At 43.4% G+C, this 21,356-nt stretch overlaps 1 protein-coding gene across 1 annotated transcript; it reads left to right on the forward strand.

Moving 5' to 3' along the window:
* The first annotated feature begins 3,557 nt into the window (after positions 1 to 3,557).
* elmod3 (ELMO/CED-12 domain containing 3) lies at positions 3,558 to 20,378 on the forward strand. The gene is given in 14 exon segments (XM_084055799.1): positions 3,558 to 3,692; positions 6,505 to 7,300; positions 8,569 to 8,637; positions 8,859 to 8,939; positions 9,434 to 9,503; positions 11,213 to 11,275; positions 12,232 to 12,323; positions 13,083 to 13,206; positions 13,523 to 13,617; positions 13,620 to 13,656; positions 14,427 to 14,557; positions 15,384 to 15,460; positions 16,079 to 16,206; positions 17,122 to 20,378. Coding segments are annotated over 13 exon segments (1,278 nt in total). The 5' UTR covers positions 3,558 to 3,692; positions 6,505 to 7,261; the 3' UTR covers positions 17,394 to 20,378.
* The last annotated feature ends 978 nt before the right edge of the window (positions 20,379 to 21,356 follow it).

Raw genomic sequence — 21,356 nt, forward strand, 5'->3', positions numbered from 1 at the left:
GAAGAGAGAGAGAGAGAGAGAGAGGAGGAGATGAGGAGAGGGAGAGAGAGCGAGAGAGAGAGAGAGAGAGAGATGGAGGAGAGATGGGGGAGAGAGAGAGAGAGAGAGAGAGATGGGGGAGAAAGAGAGAGAGAGAGAGATGGGGGAGGAGAAAGAGAGAGAGAGAGAGAGGGGGAGAGAGAGAGAGAGAGAGAGAGAGAGGGAGAAAAGAGAGAGAGAGAGAGATGGGGGGAGAAGAGAGGAGAGAGAGAGATGGGGGGAGAAAGAGAGAGAGAGAGAGATGGGGGGAGAAAGAGAGAGAGAGAGAGATGGGGGGAGAGAGAGAGAGAGAGAGAGAGCTCATAGCAATGACGTAATGACCCTAGGCGCCAGGCAGGCAGGAATAAAACCACAATTCCCAGAATGCACTTGGAATGAGCCTGTGTGTCCAGCGGACTGGAGAAGAGAAGGAAGCAGAGATTGGAGAGAGAGAGATAGAGAGACAATCATATCAACTGTAGGTATTATTAGTTTATTCATTGTTTATCCAGAACAGTCATTATTCAGGACAGTGTGTTGCATAATAATGTGTTTAATATGATGTCATCATCATCACGCACCGTGTGTGTTAGAGCTGGGTTTTTAGTTTTTTTCTGTAATTCTCTTCAAGATAATGAAAATAGCAGATCTACAAGCTCACAACGCAACGCGTTGTGAGCTTGTAGATCTGCTATTTTCAAGTAGGCAATATGTACAGTATTGACAATAGGAGTTGTGGTTCTGATCGGCGTAGTGCTATGAGATACTGGGATTGTGACAGGGTTGCCATGTCCTCATATTATAAGCGACTTTGGGCTTGATTTTCTGTAAAGTTGCTTGTAAATATTGGTTATTTGTGGGTTGAGATTTATTTGGTCTTGTTTCTAAAGTGTAGTTGTTTATTTGGTCTTGCTTCCTAATGTTATTTAAACCAGTGGTTCTCAAACATTCATGTCAAGGACCCCCAGATTAATATGTATTTATTTATTCGCGGGCGGACCCCCCTTCTTAAAATATGTTATGCCAGCTAGTGGACCCCCATGAGATTTTTGTGGTGAAAATGTTACAAAAATGTTCTAAAATTACCTTTTCTTTTTCAAGATTATTATATATATTTTTTTTAAATAGCAGTTCTTCATAGACCTGGTTGCTTATTCCTCTCGCAGAATCTGGCAACACTTTGCTACTTGGTACATATAGCTTGAACTGGGCTACTTTGTATTACAGTTTGCAATTATTATTATAATTATTATTATTATTCACTTAATTTACATGTTAACGCTTAGTTTAGTTTTAGTTTAAAAGTTTAAAAGGAAAGGTCAGGGGTCAGTTTTAAAGGTCAGGGGTCGCAGGTTTAGTCTTTGTTGCTGTTAGCTTCAACTAGCTAGGTAGCAGGGTTGCCAGATTCTGCGAGAGAAACGAGCAACCCAGGGCTATGAAAACAAGCCCAGTCAAACCTTATTGTTCTAATGTTGTTTTAAACCAGTGGTTCTCAAAAAGTTTCATGTCAAGGACCCCCCAGATTAATATGTATTTGGCAGAGGACCCCCATCTGAACGTATTTTGTGCCGATCCTCCCATACGTTATTTGTGTTATAAAATGTTTTAAAAAACATTCCTGATTTGTAAAAAGAATATATTTGTTGTTGAAAATAGCAGCTTGTAGATCTCCTATTTTCAAATAGGCGATGCATATCTAGGGGTTCAACTGAAGCAAACCCAAGTAAGCAACTACTACACTTCATAAACAAGCCCAAAATCGCTTATAATAAGCAGACGTGGCAACACTGCTAGGTTGTTGACGTCACTACTGATAGGGCAGTTGTGGTGTTGTGCTGCCGTTGGTGGCCTATCGAATTCTGTTACTCCAGACAGTTGTAGTTGTAGTGTTATGATGCGCTTGGTGGCCTATTGAATTCTGTTACTCCAGACAGGTTTGCTCTGTGAAAGGACTTGATTGTTGCATGTTATTATTATGACGTTTATGACGATAATCACATAATCTAAACTAAAATTGTTGAAATCTTTCTCTTTCAAAAATCAAAACACTGAAAATGGCATTTGTTTGATTGACTTTTAATATTAAATGCTATTAAATACTTGTAATTATGACATAGCTTGTCATAATTGCCAAATAGTGATGTCCCATCTCTTGGGTTGTAGTTGTAGTTTTTCAATTAAAATGTTTTAATTTCTCTTAATATCGGTTTAGAATGATAAGACCTCATCACTACATTTTCATTTAATGTCACAAGATTTTATTTGTCTTTTATTCACTCTTATTATTGTGCTGTCCCAGATTTATTAATTCTTGTTGTCCTATCCTATAGCTTTATTCATTCTTATCATTCCTGTCCCATAGCTTTCAGATGCGTGACAGTTTTTTGGACATCTGACAACAACTCTGTGTGGGGACAGCAGGACGCTTTTACCAATGAGCCACACTGCTCCTCCTCGGACACTTGTTGCACTACATGTGTGGTGTTCTACGTGAGACTGAAGACATAACACTACATGTGTGGTGTTCTACGTGAGACTGAAGACATAAACTACATGTGTGGTGTTCTACGTGAGACTGAAGACATAACACTACATGTGTGGTGTTCTACGTGAGACTGAAGACATAAACTACATGTGTGGTGTTCTACGTGAGACTGAAGACATAACACTACATGTGTGGTGTTCTACGTGAGACTGAAGACATAACACTACATGTGTGGTGTTCTACGTGAGACTGAAGACATAAACTACATGTGTGGTGTTCTACGTGAGACTGAAGACATAACACTACATGTGTGGTGTTCTACGTGAGACTGAAGACAAACTACATGTGTGGTGTTCTACGTGAGACTGAAGACATAACACTACATGTGTGGTGTTCTACGTGAGACTGAAGACATAACACTACATGTGTGGTGTTCCACGTGAGACTGAAGACATAAAACTACATGTGTGGTGTTCTACGTGAGACTGAAGACATAAAACTACATGTGTGGTGTTCCACATGAGACTGAAGACATAAACTACATGTGTGGTGTTCCACGTGAGACTGAAGACATAAACTACATGTGTGGTGTTCCACGTGAGACTGAAGACATAAAACTACATGTGTGGTGTTCCACGTGAGACTGAAGACATAAAACTACATGTGTGGTGTTCCACATGAGACTGAAGACCTAAAACTACACAGCTCACTGTCACTGAAGACATAAACTACACAGCTCACTGTGGCAGACAGTAGGTGACTGAAGACATAAAATACACAGCTCACTGTGGCAGACAGTACGTGACTGAAGACATAAACTACACAGCTCACTGTGGCAGACAGTACGTGGCTGAAGACATAAACTACACAGCTCACTGTGGCAGACAGTACGTGACTGAAGACATAAACTACACAGCTCACTGTGGCAGACAGTACGTGGCTGAAGACATAAACTACACAGCTCACTGTGGCAGACAGTACGTGACTGAAGACATAAACTACACAGCTCACTGTGGCAGACAGTACGTGAAGTTCAGTCACGTTGCAGCGGTAACAGTGTCCTGGTACCTGTAGGTGGCGCTCAGGTTCCTCCTCTCCAGTGCCAACAGTAATGAAGGGGATTGAACAGGGGGAGCCCAGCCCTGCCAAGTGATGCCTCATCTATCAGCCCTGGGCTCAGCTCTGAGAGGTAAGAAGCCTGCACGTCCACAATCAACTATCAAGAAGCAAGAACTTTGTTTTATTTGTCACTAACTTATTTATTGCTGTTGTCAGGCATAAACCTCTTTTTTTCCCTTTTTCTTTTTTAAATATCTAAATTTAGAGTAGACAATTATTATTCACCTCTTTTTCTCCCGAATGAAGTCGTTAATTCCGATTAATTCCTCCTCCCGGTGGGGGCCTTCGTAAACGAATGCCCTACTTGATCATACTACAGCTTAAGACCCTACGGATGCCTGACCTACTGGTCAGGTGGCTCTAACTAAACTGTAATGATGCTTGTAGGTCTACTGGTCAGGTGGCTCTAACTAAACAGTTCTTGCAGGCCTACTCATAGATATATATAAAGGCTAGATGACTCACCCGCGCTGCTGGCCAATGGAGAACGACGTTGCCACATGGCGGCCATCTTGCAACAGTCATTCATAACATTATGTCTATGGCCATATATTATTGAAATAACCATAGTGTGCTCAATTTTCATCCGATTTTCAAACGGTTTGGTTTGTTGTAAACACCAAAGACGTAGTTATGATACTGCATACTTAATGTTATTTTCATATAAAATCCATGATTATAATTGTAAGCATGCAGTATCATAACTGCATCTTTGGTGTTTACAAAACACCAAACCAGCTTAAGACCCTACTGATGCTTGTAGGCCTACTGGTCAGGTGGTTCTAACTAAACTGTAATGATGGTTGTAGGCCTACTGGTCAGGTGGCTCTAACTAAACTGTAATGATGCTTGCAGGCCTACTGGTCAGGTGGCTCTAACTAAACTGTAATGATGCTTGCAGGCCTACTAGTCAGGTGGCTCTAACTAAACTGTAATGATGCTTGTAGGCCTACTGGTCAGAGGGCTCTAACTAAACTGTAATGATGCTTGTAGGCCTACTGGTCAGGTGGCTCTAACTAAACTGTAATGATGCTTGCAGGCCTACTGGTCAGAGGGCTCTAACTAAACTGTAATGATGGTTGCAGGCCTACTGGTCAGGTGGCTCTAACTAAACTGTGATGATGGTTGTAGGCCTACTGGTCAGGTGGCTCTAACTAAACTGTAATGATGGTTGTAGGCCTACTGGTCAGAGGGTGCTAACTAAACTGTAATGATGGTTGTAGGCCTACTGGTCAGAGGGCTCTAACTAAACAGTAATGATGCTTGTAGGCCTACTGGTCAGGGGGCTCTAACTAAACTGTAATGATGGTTGCAGGCCTACTGGTCAGAGGGTGCTAACTAAACTGTAATGATGCTTGTAGGCCTACTGGTCAGGGGGCTCTAACTAAACTGTAATGATGGTTGCAGGCCTACTGGTCAGGTGGCTCTAACTAAACTGTGATGATGGTTGTAGGCCTACTGGTCAGAGGGTGCTAACTAAACTGTAATGATGGTTGTAGGCCTACTGGTCAGGTGGCTCTAACTAAACTGTAATGATGCTTGCAGGCCTACTGGTCAGAGGGCTCTAACTAAACAGTAATGATGCTTGTAGGCCTACTGGTCAGGTGGCTCTAACTAAACAGTAATGATGCTTGTAGGCCTACTGGTCAGAGGGCTCTAACTAAACTGTAATGATGGTTGTAGGCCTACTGGTCAGAGGGTGCTAACTAAACTGTAATGATGGTTGTAGGCCTACTGGTCAGAGGGTGCTAACTAAACTGTAATGATGGTTGTAGGCCTACTGGTCAGAGGGCTCTAACTAAACTGTAATGATGGTTGCAGGCCTACTGGTCAGGTGGCTCTAACTAAACTGTGATGATGGTTGTAGGCCTACTGGTCAGAGGGTGCTAACTAAACTGTAATGATGGTTGTAGGCCTACTGGTCAGAGGGCTCTAACTAAACTGTAATGATGGTTGCAGGCCTACTGGTCAGGTGGCTCTAACTAAACTGTAATGATGCTTGCAGGCCTACTGGTCAGAGGGCTCTAACTAAACTGTAATGATGCTTGTAGGCCTACTGGTCAGGTGGCTCTAACTAAACTGTAATGATGCTTGTAGGCCTACTGGTCAGGGGGCTCTAACTAAACTGTAATGATGGTTGTAGGCCTACTGGTCAGGGGGCTCTAACTAAACTGTAATGATGGTTGTAGGCCTACTGGTCAGGGGGCTCTAACTAAACTGTAATGATGGTTGTAGGCCTACTGGTCAGGGGACTCTAACTAAACTGTAATGATGCTTGTAGGCCTACTGGTCAGGGGACTCTAACTAAACTGTAATGATGGTTGTAGGCCTACTGGTCAGGGGGCTCTAACTAAACTGTAATGATGGTTGTAGGCCTACTGGTCAGGGGGCTCTAACTAAACTGTAATGATGCTTGTAGGCCTACTGGTCAGAGGGCTCTAACTAAACTGTAATGATGGTTGTAGGCCTACTGGTCAGGGGGCTCTAACTAAACTGTAATGATGGTTGTAGGCCTACTGGTCAGGGGACTCTAACTAAACTGTAATGATGGTTGTAGGCCTACTGGTCAGGGGGCTCTAACTAAACTGTAATGATGCTTGTAGGCCTACTGGTCAGGGGACTCTAACTAAACTGTAATGATGGTTGTAGGCCTACTGGTCAGGGGGCTCTAACTAAACTGTAATGATGCTTGTAGGTCTACTGGTCAGGTGGCTCTAACTAAACTGTAATGATGGTTGTAGGCCTACTGGTCAGGTGGCTCTAACTAAACTGTAATGATGCTTGTAGGCCTACTGGTCAGGTGGCTCTAACTAATCTGTAATGATGGTTGTAGGCCTACTGGCCAGGTGGTTCTAACTAAACTGTAATGATGATGGTTGCAGGCCTACTGCGAGGCCTACTGGCCAGGCGGATCTGTGGAGGACAGGAAGCCGGGAGGATTCCAGGAAACAACTCCTACATCAACGGATAACGCTCTCCTCCAATCAGCACGTCCCGGAGGGCCGCTTTCCTCCAATCAGCACGTCCCGGAGGGCCGCTTTCCTCCAATCAGCACGTCCCGGAGGGCCGCTTTCTTCCAATCAGCTCGTCCGGGAGGCCGTGCATCTGCAATCAAACATACACACACACGCACGCACAAAGACACACACACTGAAAGAGAGCCAACACTACAGCCAAGAGAACACACTTCATCATCATAACACAACGTCGAGACGACTTCTGTAACACTGAGAGAAGAAAAGAGGATTATGCTTGATGAACATTATGATGAGCATTAATACCTGTAAGACCCCCGTGTCCCAATAACGCTGTTCTGAGATCACAACGTCTCTCACATCAGAGACGTTGGATGCTGGGCCTGGAGGCGGTGCTCTCATTAAGAACAGCTCAGTCCAAGCAGCAGCATCTGCAGCTAGCATGGCGGCCCCTGTGTGGGCCCGTAGTAGGACCACCGCGGTGGCGACCCTTGACCTGGGAGGCTTTTAGAGGGGCGGGGTCTGAAGGACACGCTTGCCGACAGAGACACACACACACACACACACACACACACACACACACACACACACACACACACACACACACACACACACACACACACACACACACACACACACACACACACACATATATATATATGCAATGGAAGAAGACACTGGTGTTACAACACAACACACTGAGGTAAGGATTTGTCGCCTTAAAGGCCAAACCGCACCAATGCAACATGTCACAACTCCTTGCAACAAAACCGTTTTAAGGCCAGTCCACACCAACGCAACTCCTTGCAACTTCCATTGGGGATAATGGTTGCAAGGAGTTGCATTGGTGTGAACTGGCCTTTAGGCCGTCCCGATATTTCTTTACACATTTAACTCTGTTGTCAGGTGTTCACTTTAGTCCAGGGGTCTTCAACGTTTTCAGGCCAAGGACCCCCTAGCTGAGAGAGAGATTTTAGTAGACCTTGTATTGTGAATTTGTACTTCCATGTACAGTTGTTCTCATGTCTTACTAAATAAAGTATGTCAATCAATCAATCAATCAATCAAGCAGGGACCCCCTACTCTATATTGTATAAAATTGTGTTTCAGATTAAAGTTTTTTTTTTACTTAGTCTGCTATTTTGTCCCTCTACACCTCTACACCGCGTCTTTTCCAAAAATAGCCGATCTACAAGAGCTTGCTAGATCTGCTATTTTCGGCTAATGTTCCCCTCAGAAAAGGAATTCTAGGGTTGAAGTGGTTAATGTAAAAAAACTAAATCATATCACACAAAGATTTGGCGGACCCCCTATAGTAGCTCTGAGGACCCCCTGTTGAAGACCCCTGCTTTAGTCAAATGCAGTGGTTCTCAAAACATGTTCATGTCAAGGACCCCCAAATTGATATATTTGAAAATATTGTGTGCCGTTAGAATAAACATGCTCTGAAAATGCTCACGGCCCGCCCATCTGTCCGCTTGCTAAGATACATTTTGGGGCTTTTTATGCCTTTATTGATAGTATAGTAGGTTGTAAACTGCCTGTACTGTGTCTTACTGCACTAAAGCATTTTTTTATGTATTGTCCAAAAAGCTGGAAATAAACTGAAACTGAACTGAACTGAATAGTATAGTAGGTTGACAGGAAATAGGGAGGAGAGAGAGATGGGGAGTGACACGCAGCAAAGGCCGTCGCTAAAGCCGTCGGGATCGGGACTCGAACCCGCGACACGCTGTCAGGCTACATTGAGCCTATATACTGTAGGTGCCCAGGCCGCTACACCAGCGGTCCGGCCCCCCATCTGTCCACTTAAAACGGCAGCCTAGACTGAGGCTAGGTGTTATGTGATCCGGATCAGGCTGAGAACCACTGGTTTAATGTTATGCAACTAGCAGCTCATTGCTGTCATGATGACATGACACTTAAATATGTATGTATTGTAAGCATCCCCCCCTCTCCCCCCTCTCTCAGGGCCTGAATGGTTTCTCCCATGAATGTAAGCCAGAGGAAGAGACCAACGGACACTCCAACCATAAGTCTGTGAGTACAACGTGTCACCTTTATTCTATCTTTATTATTCACATTAAAGTAATTTTGACACACCTGAAGTGTGTTGGGGAGGTGTATAGGGACCCCCCCCCACCCCCATTCCACACACAAACTTACAACTGCAACTCAGAACGCTTTTTCCTGTCCAAATCTGTTTGCCACAAATAGCCCACTTTGAGAACCTGTGTGTGTGTGTGTGTGTGTGTGTTCAGGTCATGAATGGAGTGATAATAGGTCATGACGTTCAGGACCACACCTCCACCAGCGGTACGGCACCGCTCACATCCATGCCCGTGAGTCTGTCCTTTATTCTTCTCCCTTTCACACATAAGATTAGAGTTCCAACACCTACCGCTGCTGACGTGGGTGCGCTGGAGAGCTAGCTTTAGGTGGAGAGCTAGCTGTAGGGCCAGTGTGTCCACAGAAAGCCTTTTAAGAGCGGAGGAGGAGAGCTCTGGATATACAACTTACTATTCGGGCATTTATCAGATGCTCTTATCCAGAACAACTTACAGCAAGCAAGGTAATCACATACATCAAATGGCACAGTTTGGTGCCTCCGTGAACTAGGATCACACTCTTCTCTGTGTGAAGCACCCAAAACAACGCTGGACCAAGAGAGCTGAAACCCCATACTCCAGCTCCATCTCTACCATAGAAATGCATGGCAGACGCCTGATGTTTAAACTAACTGGTGGTGTTCTGTTCTACCATACAGATATCACCCTGTGTGGTTTATATGTGATGTTTAAACCAACTGGTGTTCTTCTTACTTCTTACCACACAGATCTCAGCTCTGAAGCAGAATGGTCTGCTGCAGACCCTGGCCAGGGGAGGGGAGGCACCTAAAGCTGCAGGTAACACACACACACACACACACACACACACACACACACACACACACACACACACACACACACACACACACACACACACACACACACACACACACACACACACACACACACACACACACAAACGTTATTTTCAGCATTCTAATAAGTATAAATCAGGCATAACTCCAGCCCCTAAACCTATAACCTCTAAAAAGCTCACAACACGTTGGAAAGCAACGCGTAGAGCTTGTAGATCATTTTCAAATAGCCATGGCTGAAGTGGTTAATGTATGTTTTACAAAGTATAACTAGTAACTAAAGTAAACATACATCAAAATGGTACTTAAGTACAGTACTTGAGTACATTTACTTTGTTACTTTCCACCACTACACGCACGCACGCACGCACGCACGCACGCACGCACGCACGCACGCACGCACGCACGCACGCACGCACGCACGCACGCACGCACGCACGCACGCACGCACGCACGCACGCACGCACACACACACACACACACACACACACACACACACACACACACACACACACACACACACACACACACACACACACACACACACACACACACACACACACACACACACACACACACCTCTCTCCCTCTAGTCTAGCGGTCTGTCCTCCGGGTGTCCTTCCCAGTGGAGATGGCTCATTGTTTCCTAGATACGTGGAGGTCTGCTCCTCCCTGGGGGTCTGTGTGCAATGCACCGGCTCTGTAGCATTACCCATCCTACACAGTACAGTACAGTACAGTACAGTATGATGCAGGGCTGTCAGGCAGGACGCTAACACACTTCTTAACCCATTAAGACCGGGAAACGCATCTGTGTCACTTTTTCATTAGAGCTAAAAATAATTATTTTACACTTTGGCTATTTTTGAAAAATAATGACAATTTGTGCAAATCTTTAAATATAAATATTTTTAAAGCGAACATTTGTAACTCAAATCTTTGCTTCTGGGGGGTCCCTGGAACAAAATGTTTTGAGATGGGGGTCCGCGGGCCGAATACATGTAATTTTGGTGGTCCTTGACATGAAGAAGTTTCAGAACCACTGATATTGTAGCAACAGACAAGTGTTTCAGAAAACTGTTAGGATTTAGAGTAGAATGGGCCTCAGGTCTTAATGAGTTAAGACGGACGCTTAGAGAATGAATTGGGCGTCCGGGGGTGAGGGAGCCGTTGCTGCCTGGCTCGGGGGCTACCTGTCACCTGTGTGCGTTGCGGGCGGTGAGTTTGTGTTTGTGCTGTGGGGCTGTTACTGTGATGATCGGGTGGATTAGTCTGCATGGATTAAAGTTCTCAGTCGACACGACTGAGAACTTAGCCGAAAATAGCCGATCTACAAGTTCTCATTGCGTCGCAGACGCTTCCCCACGGTGTGCATATGCTAATAGTCAATGCCCGTGTGCAAATTCAGATCGATTGCTCCAGCCACTGAGGAGAACCAAGCAAGACAGACAGAGTGGTGACTGACTGACTGACATTCCTAAAATTATATAGGAAGATTGTGTTCATTGTTTAGGAAACAGCGCTTGTGTGTGTGTGTGTGTGTGTGTGTGTGTGTGTGTGTGTGTGTGTGTGTGTGCCAAGTCCTACAGTGTCTCCTTACTGTAGGACTTGGCGTACGAAATGCTTCAGTCGTGAGATTTTATTTAGCTTTAATCCATGAGTTTGTTTTTTGCTCTGTGTTGTGTTCTTTAGAGGAGGATTCTGAGCTGGAGAAAGCCAGAGAGGAGTGGGACGCTGTGGAGTGCAGCCTGCCAGGTGAGACCCTACATCACTATGATGTCTGGTTTAGTAATAATAATAATAATAATGTTTCATTTAGAATGGTACCTAAGTCTTAAACGTTACTGAGAAGAGAGACTGTCCACATGAGTTCTTTACTGAGAAGACGTTTTTATTGGATCTTGTTTATTCGATACACTTATTTGTTTTAGCTCTTGCTCATTTGATTTTCCTATTTGTCTCACCTGTTTAAGAAAGTAGGTAGCTGATATATTGCACTTTTACCTTAGCGCTAGGTATACTCTTGGTTGCTTGTTTTAGAAGAGAATGCACTTACTTCTAGTGATTAGTAGTTTTCGTTCCCTACCTATGTTGAATGCACTTACTGTAAGTCGCTTTGGATAAAAGCGTCTGCTAAATGACTGTAATGTAAGACAGACTGTCCATATGACTTCTTGCACAACAGAACAATACAATCACCATTTGTTGAATTGTTTCATTTAGAATAGGGATGTCCGATATTATCGGCCTCCCGATATTATCGGCCGATATTAGCATAAAAATTGATATCGGGAAAATATCGGTATCGGTTTTTGAAAAAAAAAAAATTTTTTTTTTTTTTTTTTTTTTTTTTGCTTTATAAATAAGTTACAGGAGTTCTTACTGTATATGGTGTGTGTGATATGAAATTTGAGCTTACCCTAATCACAATAATCCCCGCATATATCGGTATCGGTTGATATCGGTATCGGTAATTAAGAGTTGGACAATATCGGTATATCGGTTATCGGTAAAAAAGCCAATATCGGACAACCCTAATTTAGAATGATACTCAACGATGAGTTCTCTACACGACGCTGGCTTAGATTCAAGTGCTTAGATCGCCATGACTGATTTCAGTCATTTAGTTTAGATTCCATAGAGTCCCAACATGTCATTCTCTGTGAGATTATTGTTCTTTTTTAACTCTTTAATACTCTCTCCCCAAGCAGCTCTCTGCAGTGAGGACAGCGGTCCAGTCCCTCTCATCTCCTTCAACGAGGCTCTGCAGCACTTCCAGACCACAGACTTTGGAGACGTGCTGGTAAGATGAGAGAGAATTCTGTTAAAGAAGTGGTGAAAAGAAAAATATGTTTTTCACACTTTCAGAGCTTATCCCTGGTCATAATAAGGACATATTTAACCCTAGATGCAAAAATAAATGAAACAATAAATCCATGCTTGTGTATCTTTTATGGCAAAAGACCGGGCGGTCGGTTGCTAATGGTTGCATCTGTGATTGGTTGAGGGACCGTTTTCATTAAGCAAATCAGCTGGCCAGCTAGCAAAAAAGCCATTTCACCATGTCTTTAATCCATTAACTCAATTCCTGCCAATCACGCATAAATGCGATCTATTAAATAGCGCACTTGGCCGCCAATCACGCATAAACGCGTTCTATTGAAAAAAACTGAAAAAATATTGGGAAAAAAAAACTTGATTTTTTCTATGATTTTTCGAAGGAAAAGACTCCCATCCACTTCCTTGTTAACTTAAACACCTAAAAATGATGTATCTCGGCTCCTGAGTACTTTTTAAATTTCAATGAAAAATCTCTGGCAGACAACAGCTAAAAATTTGAAATAACTCTGGCAGGCGAAGTGTTAAGACCGGGCGGGAACGCATCTGTGTCATTTTAAGATTTCTTTGGCTATTCAAAAATAGCTTGTAGATCTGCTATTTTTGAAAAATCGTGAACATTTCTGCAAATCTTTTAATATATATATTTTTTTTTAAAGCGAACATTTGTAACTCAGTCTGTGTGTGTGTGTGTGTCTGTGTGTGTGTGTGTGTGTGTGTGCAGAAGAACATCCAGCCCACCATTCACAGGACGGGTCTGGCGGCCATCACACACTTCCTGTTCGGACCGCCGCGGCTTCACCGAGAGCTGCTGGAGGAGAGAGACCTGGTGTTCTCCATCGCACAATGTGAGTCTGATCCATACGTACTGTATGTAACGCCCAGGATTCGAAGCCGGGTCTCCCTCGTGGAAAGCCAACATCTTAACCGCTAGATCAAAGGGAATTGCCAATGCCTATAATCCGGGGTAGATATTAGACTTTTAGGTCATCAGCCTGAGGCTGTGAGCCACTCTGCTACACGTACACTCACCTTATCTTACCAGGACAGTCTCCAACACATATTACTGTCTTATTTGTGTGTGTGTGTGTGTGTGTGTTTGTGTTTGTGTTTGTGTGTGTGTGTGTGTGTGTGTGTGTGTGTGTGTGTGTGTGTGTTCTCCAGGCTCTCTGGACAACAGCCAGACGGTCCACATGCGTGTCCTACAGACCATCTATAAGAGGCTGCTGGGCAGCAGGATGGACTGTCCTCGCTACGGAGAACACTGGGAGAACACTGGGAGAACATCGGCTTTCAGGGTCAGCAGCTTGTAGATCTGCTATTGTCAGTGAAGATATCTAATGTAGAGCAAAAACAGAAAAGACACTACTAGTACATGGGTCTTCAACAGGGGCTCCAGGACCCCTAGGGGGTCTTTGGGGGGGGGGCGAGGGCCGCAAAATCTTTGTGTGATAGGAACCTTCTTTGGTTAGCATTCCTCTTCTGGGGGTAAACACTGATGATAGTGTTGTGACTGTCAAACAAGTCTATGAATGTATCTATTAGACCCTCCAGAAAATGCGATTATGCGCATAATAACAATGTGCATAATAACAATGTGCATAGTAATGCGCACATTATGCACATATTTCCGCATATGTTGCCACTTTTTGCATATTTAGATTTTTTGCATATTTTGCAACTTTTCATATGTTTCACATATTTCCGCATATCTTCGCAACTTCCCCCGCAATTTCACTGCATAAAATCACATAAAAGCACATAAAATCACATAAAATCACATAAAATCACATAAAATCACATAAAATCACATAAAATCCCGGCATAATTCAACCCAAAATAAAGGATTTTTGCCCGCATAATCAAGGATCTTTGCCTGCGTTTTTCTGGAGGGTCTAACCTATGAAATGTATGAAAAAGCTTAATTAACTGTGTGTGTGTGTGTGTGTGTGTGTGTGTGTGTGTGTGTGTGTGTGTGTGTGTGTGTGTGTGTGTGTGTGTGTGTGTGTGTGTGTGTGTGTGTGTGTGTGTGTGTGTGTGTGTGTGTGTGTGTGTGTGGTGTGTATAGGTACGGATCCGGCCACAGACCTGCGTGGAACAGGCTTCCTGGGCCTCATGCACACACTGTACTTAGTGATGGACCCAGAGACTCTGCCTCTGGCCAGAGAGATCTACAGACTGTCACAGCATCCCTCACAGGTCAGGAGACATGACGCCTCCACTCTGATCCAAGCAGAAACCCTTTTATCTCCATATTTTAATTAAATTAAGTAAATTAACGCCCCTACTTGATCATACTACAGCGTCACACAAAAGCATCAAAGCGTTTTGAGCTTGTAGATCTGCTACTTTTGTTATTTTTGAATTTGAATCCTGAAAAGTGACAGTTTTGGATGTTCTACTGAAACGAAAACCAACAACGATGTGTTGACACAAGATATGTTTCAATGGAATATTGTTAAAGTAGAGATTAGCCTTTATTCTCAGGTCCATATTTACGGTGTGTTAAAAATGCTTAGGTGATGAATCTGGTTGGAAATTGGTGAACAAAACGGAGTGTGACACAAATTATAATAAATATTTTCAACAAACATTGAGTTTTTTTAAAACAGGGTACACAGCCAGTGCCAGCGTTTTTAACGATTTTCTTACCTTTTCAAGCAGTCACAAAATATTTTCCGTGATCACCGTCCTCACGGTGATCCCCTCATTACACACACTGGGGTCTCGTAGAATCGAGAAAAATCCGATGGCGGTAATCCGTCCCATAATTACAGCCAGTTGAAAATAGCATGTTTTGCCAAAAATACTTAGTAAAACACAGGAGCTGAGATGCAGAATATTTCCCAAATACTTTAACCAGGAAGTGAATGGAGCAGTAAATCTTTGGAACACGTTATCTCCTTGTTATAAAAAAGCAATTTTCAACAGCCTCTTCAAATGAGTGGTATGTTTCATGTTAACTGTTGTAAGGAGGGTCAGTATCATCATATCCATGTTGTATTGTTGTATTGTGTTGTTCCAGAACTTTCCTTTCAGCGTGATGTCAATCAACATGACGCGTATCGCCCTGCACGTGCTCAGAGAGGAGGCCTTATCCAAGTGAGTCACCAAAACAAAAGCACTTTGTTGAATTTAGACTCACACTAGTCAATTTAATTCATTTCAAAGGAGCTTTATTGGCATGAGAAAACATACGTTTACATTGCCAAAGCAAGTGTCAAAATATAATAAAAACAGTTGAAAATAGGTAAAGTATATACAGTACAGTTGGAGGGGGTACAGCATTGTGTTAAACAGAGCTGGGTCATAATATACATGTTATATTATATACAGGGTATAATGTTTTTTGAGACAAATAGCAACAATATTTTGCAGTCACTTTGGGACAAATAGCAGCATTTTTTCTCAAAACTATTTAAATAGTTTACAAAAAAGCCTCAGATTTAAAATGTGTTTAAAGGTAACAGCTCTTTATATGTGCAGTAGGTCTAGAGGTCTACTCAGGATACTCAATGGTTAGTCGTCCTTACTAACCGAGGTTAGTAAGCACCATAACTCAGTCACTTAGTTCTGGTGTTGCCATATTTGGTGCTGAAAGTGTGTATTTAGTGTAGATTTAGTGAACTATAACAACCCTGTTGTGTTGTGCAGGGAGTGTAATCGTTGTGTAAGCATTGTGTTGTGCAGGGTGTGTAATCATTGTGTTGTACTGTGTAGGGAGTGTAATCGTCGTCAGCAGGTGGTGGGTGTGTTGAATGAGTTCTACGTTGCCACGTACCTGCACCTGTACCAGCTGTGGAAGAGCCAGCACAAGACCATCTCTGACTCCGGCTTCGTTCTCAAAGGTATTAAAACACAAACCTTTAATTTGCTGCCCTTTCACAGCACTTTTCTTTTGTTGTTGTCGGGCAGAAACCTCTTATCTCCATATTTTAACTTCTTGTGTTTTTTCGTAAATGAACGTCCCTACTTGATCATACTAAAGCGCCACACAAAAGTATCAAAAATAGTAGATCTAAAAGCTTGAAACGCGGCGCAGGTCGATCTGCTATTTTTGCTATTTTTTCATTTGAATCCTGAAAAGTGACAGTTTTGGACAGTTTTATTTAGTAATTTAAAGGTAGGGTAAGTGATATTTTTGGGTTAAAACAAAACAACATTCTTTAACACATTCCACGCCAGAGGTTAATCTCATGATGTACTCACCAGTGCCAGCGTTTTATTGTTGTTTTTTTGTTTTCTTCACGTCGCCACAGACACAGTTAAATTCGTTAAAATTGCACGTTCATTTGGTTCTAAACACACAGGGGATCTGTGTGAGACGAGCAGTGAAAACTGCTTCGATTTGCGATCCGCCATCTTGAAGCTACAGCGGTGAACGCTAGACAGTGATCAGCGAGGAGAAAAACAACAACCGAGATAATCAAATAAAAAATCAATCAAAAATAAAATTATTTTTAGTAAGAATTTGGACCTTTTCAGAAAACTATGGTTAGGTTTTAGAAGGCGTTTTTAGAATCGCCCTCAGGTCTAAATGGGTTAAGGAAATAGGTAGCTGATATATTGCACTTTTACCTTAGCGCTAGGTATACTCTTGGTTGCTTGTTTTTGCAGAAAATGCACTTAATGCTTCTGGTGATTAGTAGTTTTGTTCCCTACCTATGTTGAATGCACTTATTGTACATCGCTTTGGATAAAAGCGTCTGCTAAATGACTGTAATGTGATGTAATGTGTGAGGTGTGTTTCTCTCTCCTGCCAGAGGTGGAGCTGTTTGCCAAAAAGAACCCCAAGCTGATGCTGCGTCGACTGGAGCTCTTCCTGAAGGAGAGGCGGTCGGGGGGAGGAGGAGGAGGAGGAGGGCCCTCCCCGGACCCCCAGGGGGGCCAGCAGCCTTCGCCCTGCCTGGGGGGGGACCAGCAAAGAGGGGCCCGGACCCCCACGGTGCAGCGGGGGACTAAGAGCAAAGAGATGCACTTCACTGGAGTGTGTGAGCTGCCTCCTGACATGGAGGGAGAGGCCAGACTCATCTAACTCTGTGTGTGTGTGTGTGTGTGTGTGCGTGTGCGTGCGTGTGTGTCTCTCTTTCTCTCAGAGAGATAGCATGTGGAGCCTAGCCTGGTAAACCCTCCCTCCGGAAATCTCATTTCCATTCGAGTTCAGGAAGGAGTCTGGCATGAACGCCCATTCTGCAATATTGGGGAGTTTCCAGCGAAATCAGGACCTAACCGCGCCTATCAGCGTTGTCGCTCATCGTTCTGTGATTGACAGCTTACGTTGGCCAATCAGGTGGCGAGTTCGAGTGAGCCCGAATGATGCCGAGTGCAGCCTGAGAGCCGCCGAAAAAAGACGAACGGCAGCCATTGTTGTTTCTGCGAGTGCCGTGACTTCTTAGTTTCGTTCTTAAAACGGTCTCAAACTTCTTTTTTGAGGCACGGAATTTACTATTAACATATCGTTTGGATAGAATTTAGTTGTTTAACTTCATATATGTGGTCAATTAATCATGACAGAGCCTATTTAAAAATATAAATTTAGAGAACCGGCAGGGGCGGGGAGTGACACGCATGTATCCTAATAAGGCAACCTATTTTCGGCATGGCCGTCCCAAAAGTCCCGTTGCGTCACATAGTCTGGAGCTCGTCAAAATGAACTGCTGATTGGCTGAAGGGGAAAACGATCTTTGGTTGAAGGGGTTGTCAGTCAACGGTATTACTCCCGCCCAACTCTAGCCCACAGCCAATATTGCAGAATGAGCAATCATGCCAGACTCCTTCCTGAACTCGAATGGAAATGAGATTTCCGGAGGGAGGGTTTACCAGGCTATGTGGAGCCCACCAAGCCGTAACATAGAACCTGCTGTCTGGACCCATTCAGCCCCCTCTGCTGGCTCCACGGGGCACTGCACTTTGATCAGTAATAGAGGGGGCGCTCCAAAAAAAAGGCATTGAAAAGAGAATACACGCGCACACACGCACGCACAATCTGTGTGTACGTCCAGGATGTCCCAAAAGGAGGAGAAAGAGAGCGTTTGCACTTTTCAGTGGGTTCAGTGGGTTCAGTGGGTTTGGAAGCCAAATCAGTATAGCTGCCAAAATGTGTGAACGGTCACTAGAACAGTAGCTGACCTAGAAGGTTCCATGATGACTTCCTCTGTGTCTCCTATAGGCCTCTCTATAGCAGGAACCTGTTCTCTATAGCAGGAACCTGTTCTCTATAGCAGGAACCTGTTCTCTATAACAGGAACCTGTTCTCTATAGCAGGAACCTGTTCTCTATAGCAGGAACCTGTTCTCTATAGCAGGAACCTGTTCTAAAGCTAAACCTAAATCCCAATCCTTCCTGTTGGGAAAACCTGACACAAAAGCTTTCTGCTCTGTGTCTCGGGATTCAGGTCAAAATAAATTGCTCAAGATGCTCTTTTGGACTCCTTTTCCTTTCCCTATGGCACTGTGTATACATGGGACATGTTTCTGTACTTACACACAATCCAACTGCACCTAACGGCTGGGCGTTCCACTTCAGGTGTCTGTGGGCTATTCTCATGGTGGCTGTTGGGGGGGTTTGACAGGCTCCCTTCGACTATGGAGGATATATATTTTAAAATGATAAAAAAGCAACTCTTTTTAGTCCTTTCAAAAAGGACTGCAGTCATAGTTGAGGTTGCATTGTTATAGTTATCGTTATGTATGAAAAGCACTTCAGAACCTTTTTTTGTTTTTTGCTGAACTGATGAGGAGAAAGACCTTGCTGTGGTTCTGAACACCAGAACTTTCAGACTCGTGTTTGACTCGTGAACAGGTCTTTGACTCGTGAACAGGTCTTACGAACAGGTCTTTGACTCGTGAACAGGTCTTACGAACAGGTCTTTGACTCGTGAACAGGTCTTTGACCCTTCTTTGACTCGCCACACCACAGTCAAATGTGAGTCCATATTTCACCACAGTGTGTATCTGTTGGACTATGTCCCGACTAGAGTCAAAGTTCTGGTTTTGGGCTTTCTATACATTCCATTATAGAGCATGAGATTGTAATGTTATTTGACCAATTAAAACGTTAATATTATTGTTAGAGTGGGTGTGTGTGTGTGTGTGTGTGCGTGTGCGTGTGGGTGTGGGTGTGCGTGTGGGCTGATGTTGTCCAGAGGGTGCCTGTCCACAGAGATTTATGGCACAGTATGTAATCCCAGCTCTCGCTCAAATGGATAATCAAAAAACGATCGTGCTGTGTGGCGATTGAATACCTATACTTCAGGGTGTGTGTGTGTGTGTGTGTGTGTGTGTGTGTGTGTGTGTGTGTGAGTGAGTGAGTGAGTGAGTGTGGTATGGCAGTAAGTGACTCCAGTTGGGGGTGTTTCTGTGAGGCACATGATAAAACCAGCTACAGTAAACAGAACCTGCTCCATCAACAGGCTGTACAGAGTCTCTGCTCTCATGGTACAACATGGATTAAAGTTCTCAGTCTCCATGTCAGCATGTCTTCTATGGCGGTGGGGCTCCTTTCACGCTGTTTCACAAATCACAGATTAGGACTTCACTTGGCCCCAACAACTTTATCTTTAATCACAACTTGGCCTGACAACAATTTATAGTCGTGCAATTTTCTTAATCTTTAATCAGAACTTCAGAGCTTTAATCTATGGGTGTACAGAAGTTCAGAGGGTAAAATAACAGGCTTGTTTTCCACTACAACAACTAATTGAACCGAGCCATTCTGCAGTATCTCACAGGTTCTGGATTTGTCCGTATGCCACGTCTGGATTTCAGAGAACCTCATTGGGCCCTCTGCTCAGGAGGCGGTTCTTCCGGCGGGAATTTATCATTTATTTTAAAAGACTTCCAAAAAGTGCGAATTGAACGTGTTGTGAGCTCGTAGCTCGTCTATTTTAGCTTTAGGTTTGTTTTATGACGTCCCTTTATGACAACTTGACAAGTTCAGTAAACTTTCGGGTTACGGGAAGGTTCTGGGTTTTAACCCTACGTAGTCGAAAAGAGCTATAAGATTTGACGTAAAACAAACATGTTATTTTGTTTCCATAATCCTATCATTTTGTGTCGGACAAATCCGACGGTGGCTGGTTGTTGTTTTGTGCCGAGGCGAAACGTCGCCCCCTAGCGTCATTGTGTAGCATCATTCAGGTAGCACTAGTACTGTAGCATCCTCCTCCTAATCCATTTAGTCCATTATTAAATAAATATATAAAAGAAAATGTCTTGTCTATTCATAAGACATTTAAAAAATGATCACAAGAAACTTTCTTGATGAATCAATTAACCTACATGACCAAGATTCAGTCGGTTATATTTCGGTTTCCCAGCACTAGTATGAAGTAAGTGCAAAATGGCCGCTGTGTGAATATGGTCAGTGTTGTAGGGTAGAGGTTGAGCTTCACTTCCTTTTGACTTGTTTTTTCTTTGCTTTGTGTCAGGTCTCCTTTTCCACGTGAAGCTGTAACCCCTAAAACACAGTTGATTTGAGCCCCCGAAACATTAACCATACAAACAAGAAGGCCTGTATGGATGTATATAAAATATAGGGCTGATATTATTGTACAACATCAACACACCTATGAGTTTTGTTTATATTATTTGTCACCATCCTTTGTTTTTGCCAAGCGTTTTGCAAGTGTTTCCGTTGATCAGCAGAATTTGCACTCTTTCAGAATGATGATGATAATACGTATGTATGAGATGTATAACAAGGGGGGAGGGGGGTCCTTTAAGGCTATTTTATACTTAGTTTTCAACTGAATAAAAGTGTCTCTTAACACTTTTGTAGTGTTGAGACGAGTCTTTTTCACTTTGTGAAAGACTTTTGCAACATAAGTAACCGTGGTTTGTGCTGAGTCATAGAACGACAGTCTGCAGCCCGTTGTGAGACTAGATCGGCTAGTTCCAGCACACGATACCGCCGCACAACCAAGTCTAAAATACAGGCTTAAAAGTACTAACATGAGCCTGGAGTGTGTTTTGTAACCGAGACCATAATGACCGTCATC

Source organism: Gymnoscopelus microlampas, assembly GCF_963454915.1.
Source record: "Gymnoscopelus microlampas genome assembly, chromosome: 4".
NCBI classification, from domain to species: domain Eukaryota; kingdom Metazoa; phylum Chordata; class Actinopteri; order Myctophiformes; family Myctophidae; genus Gymnoscopelus; species Gymnoscopelus microlampas.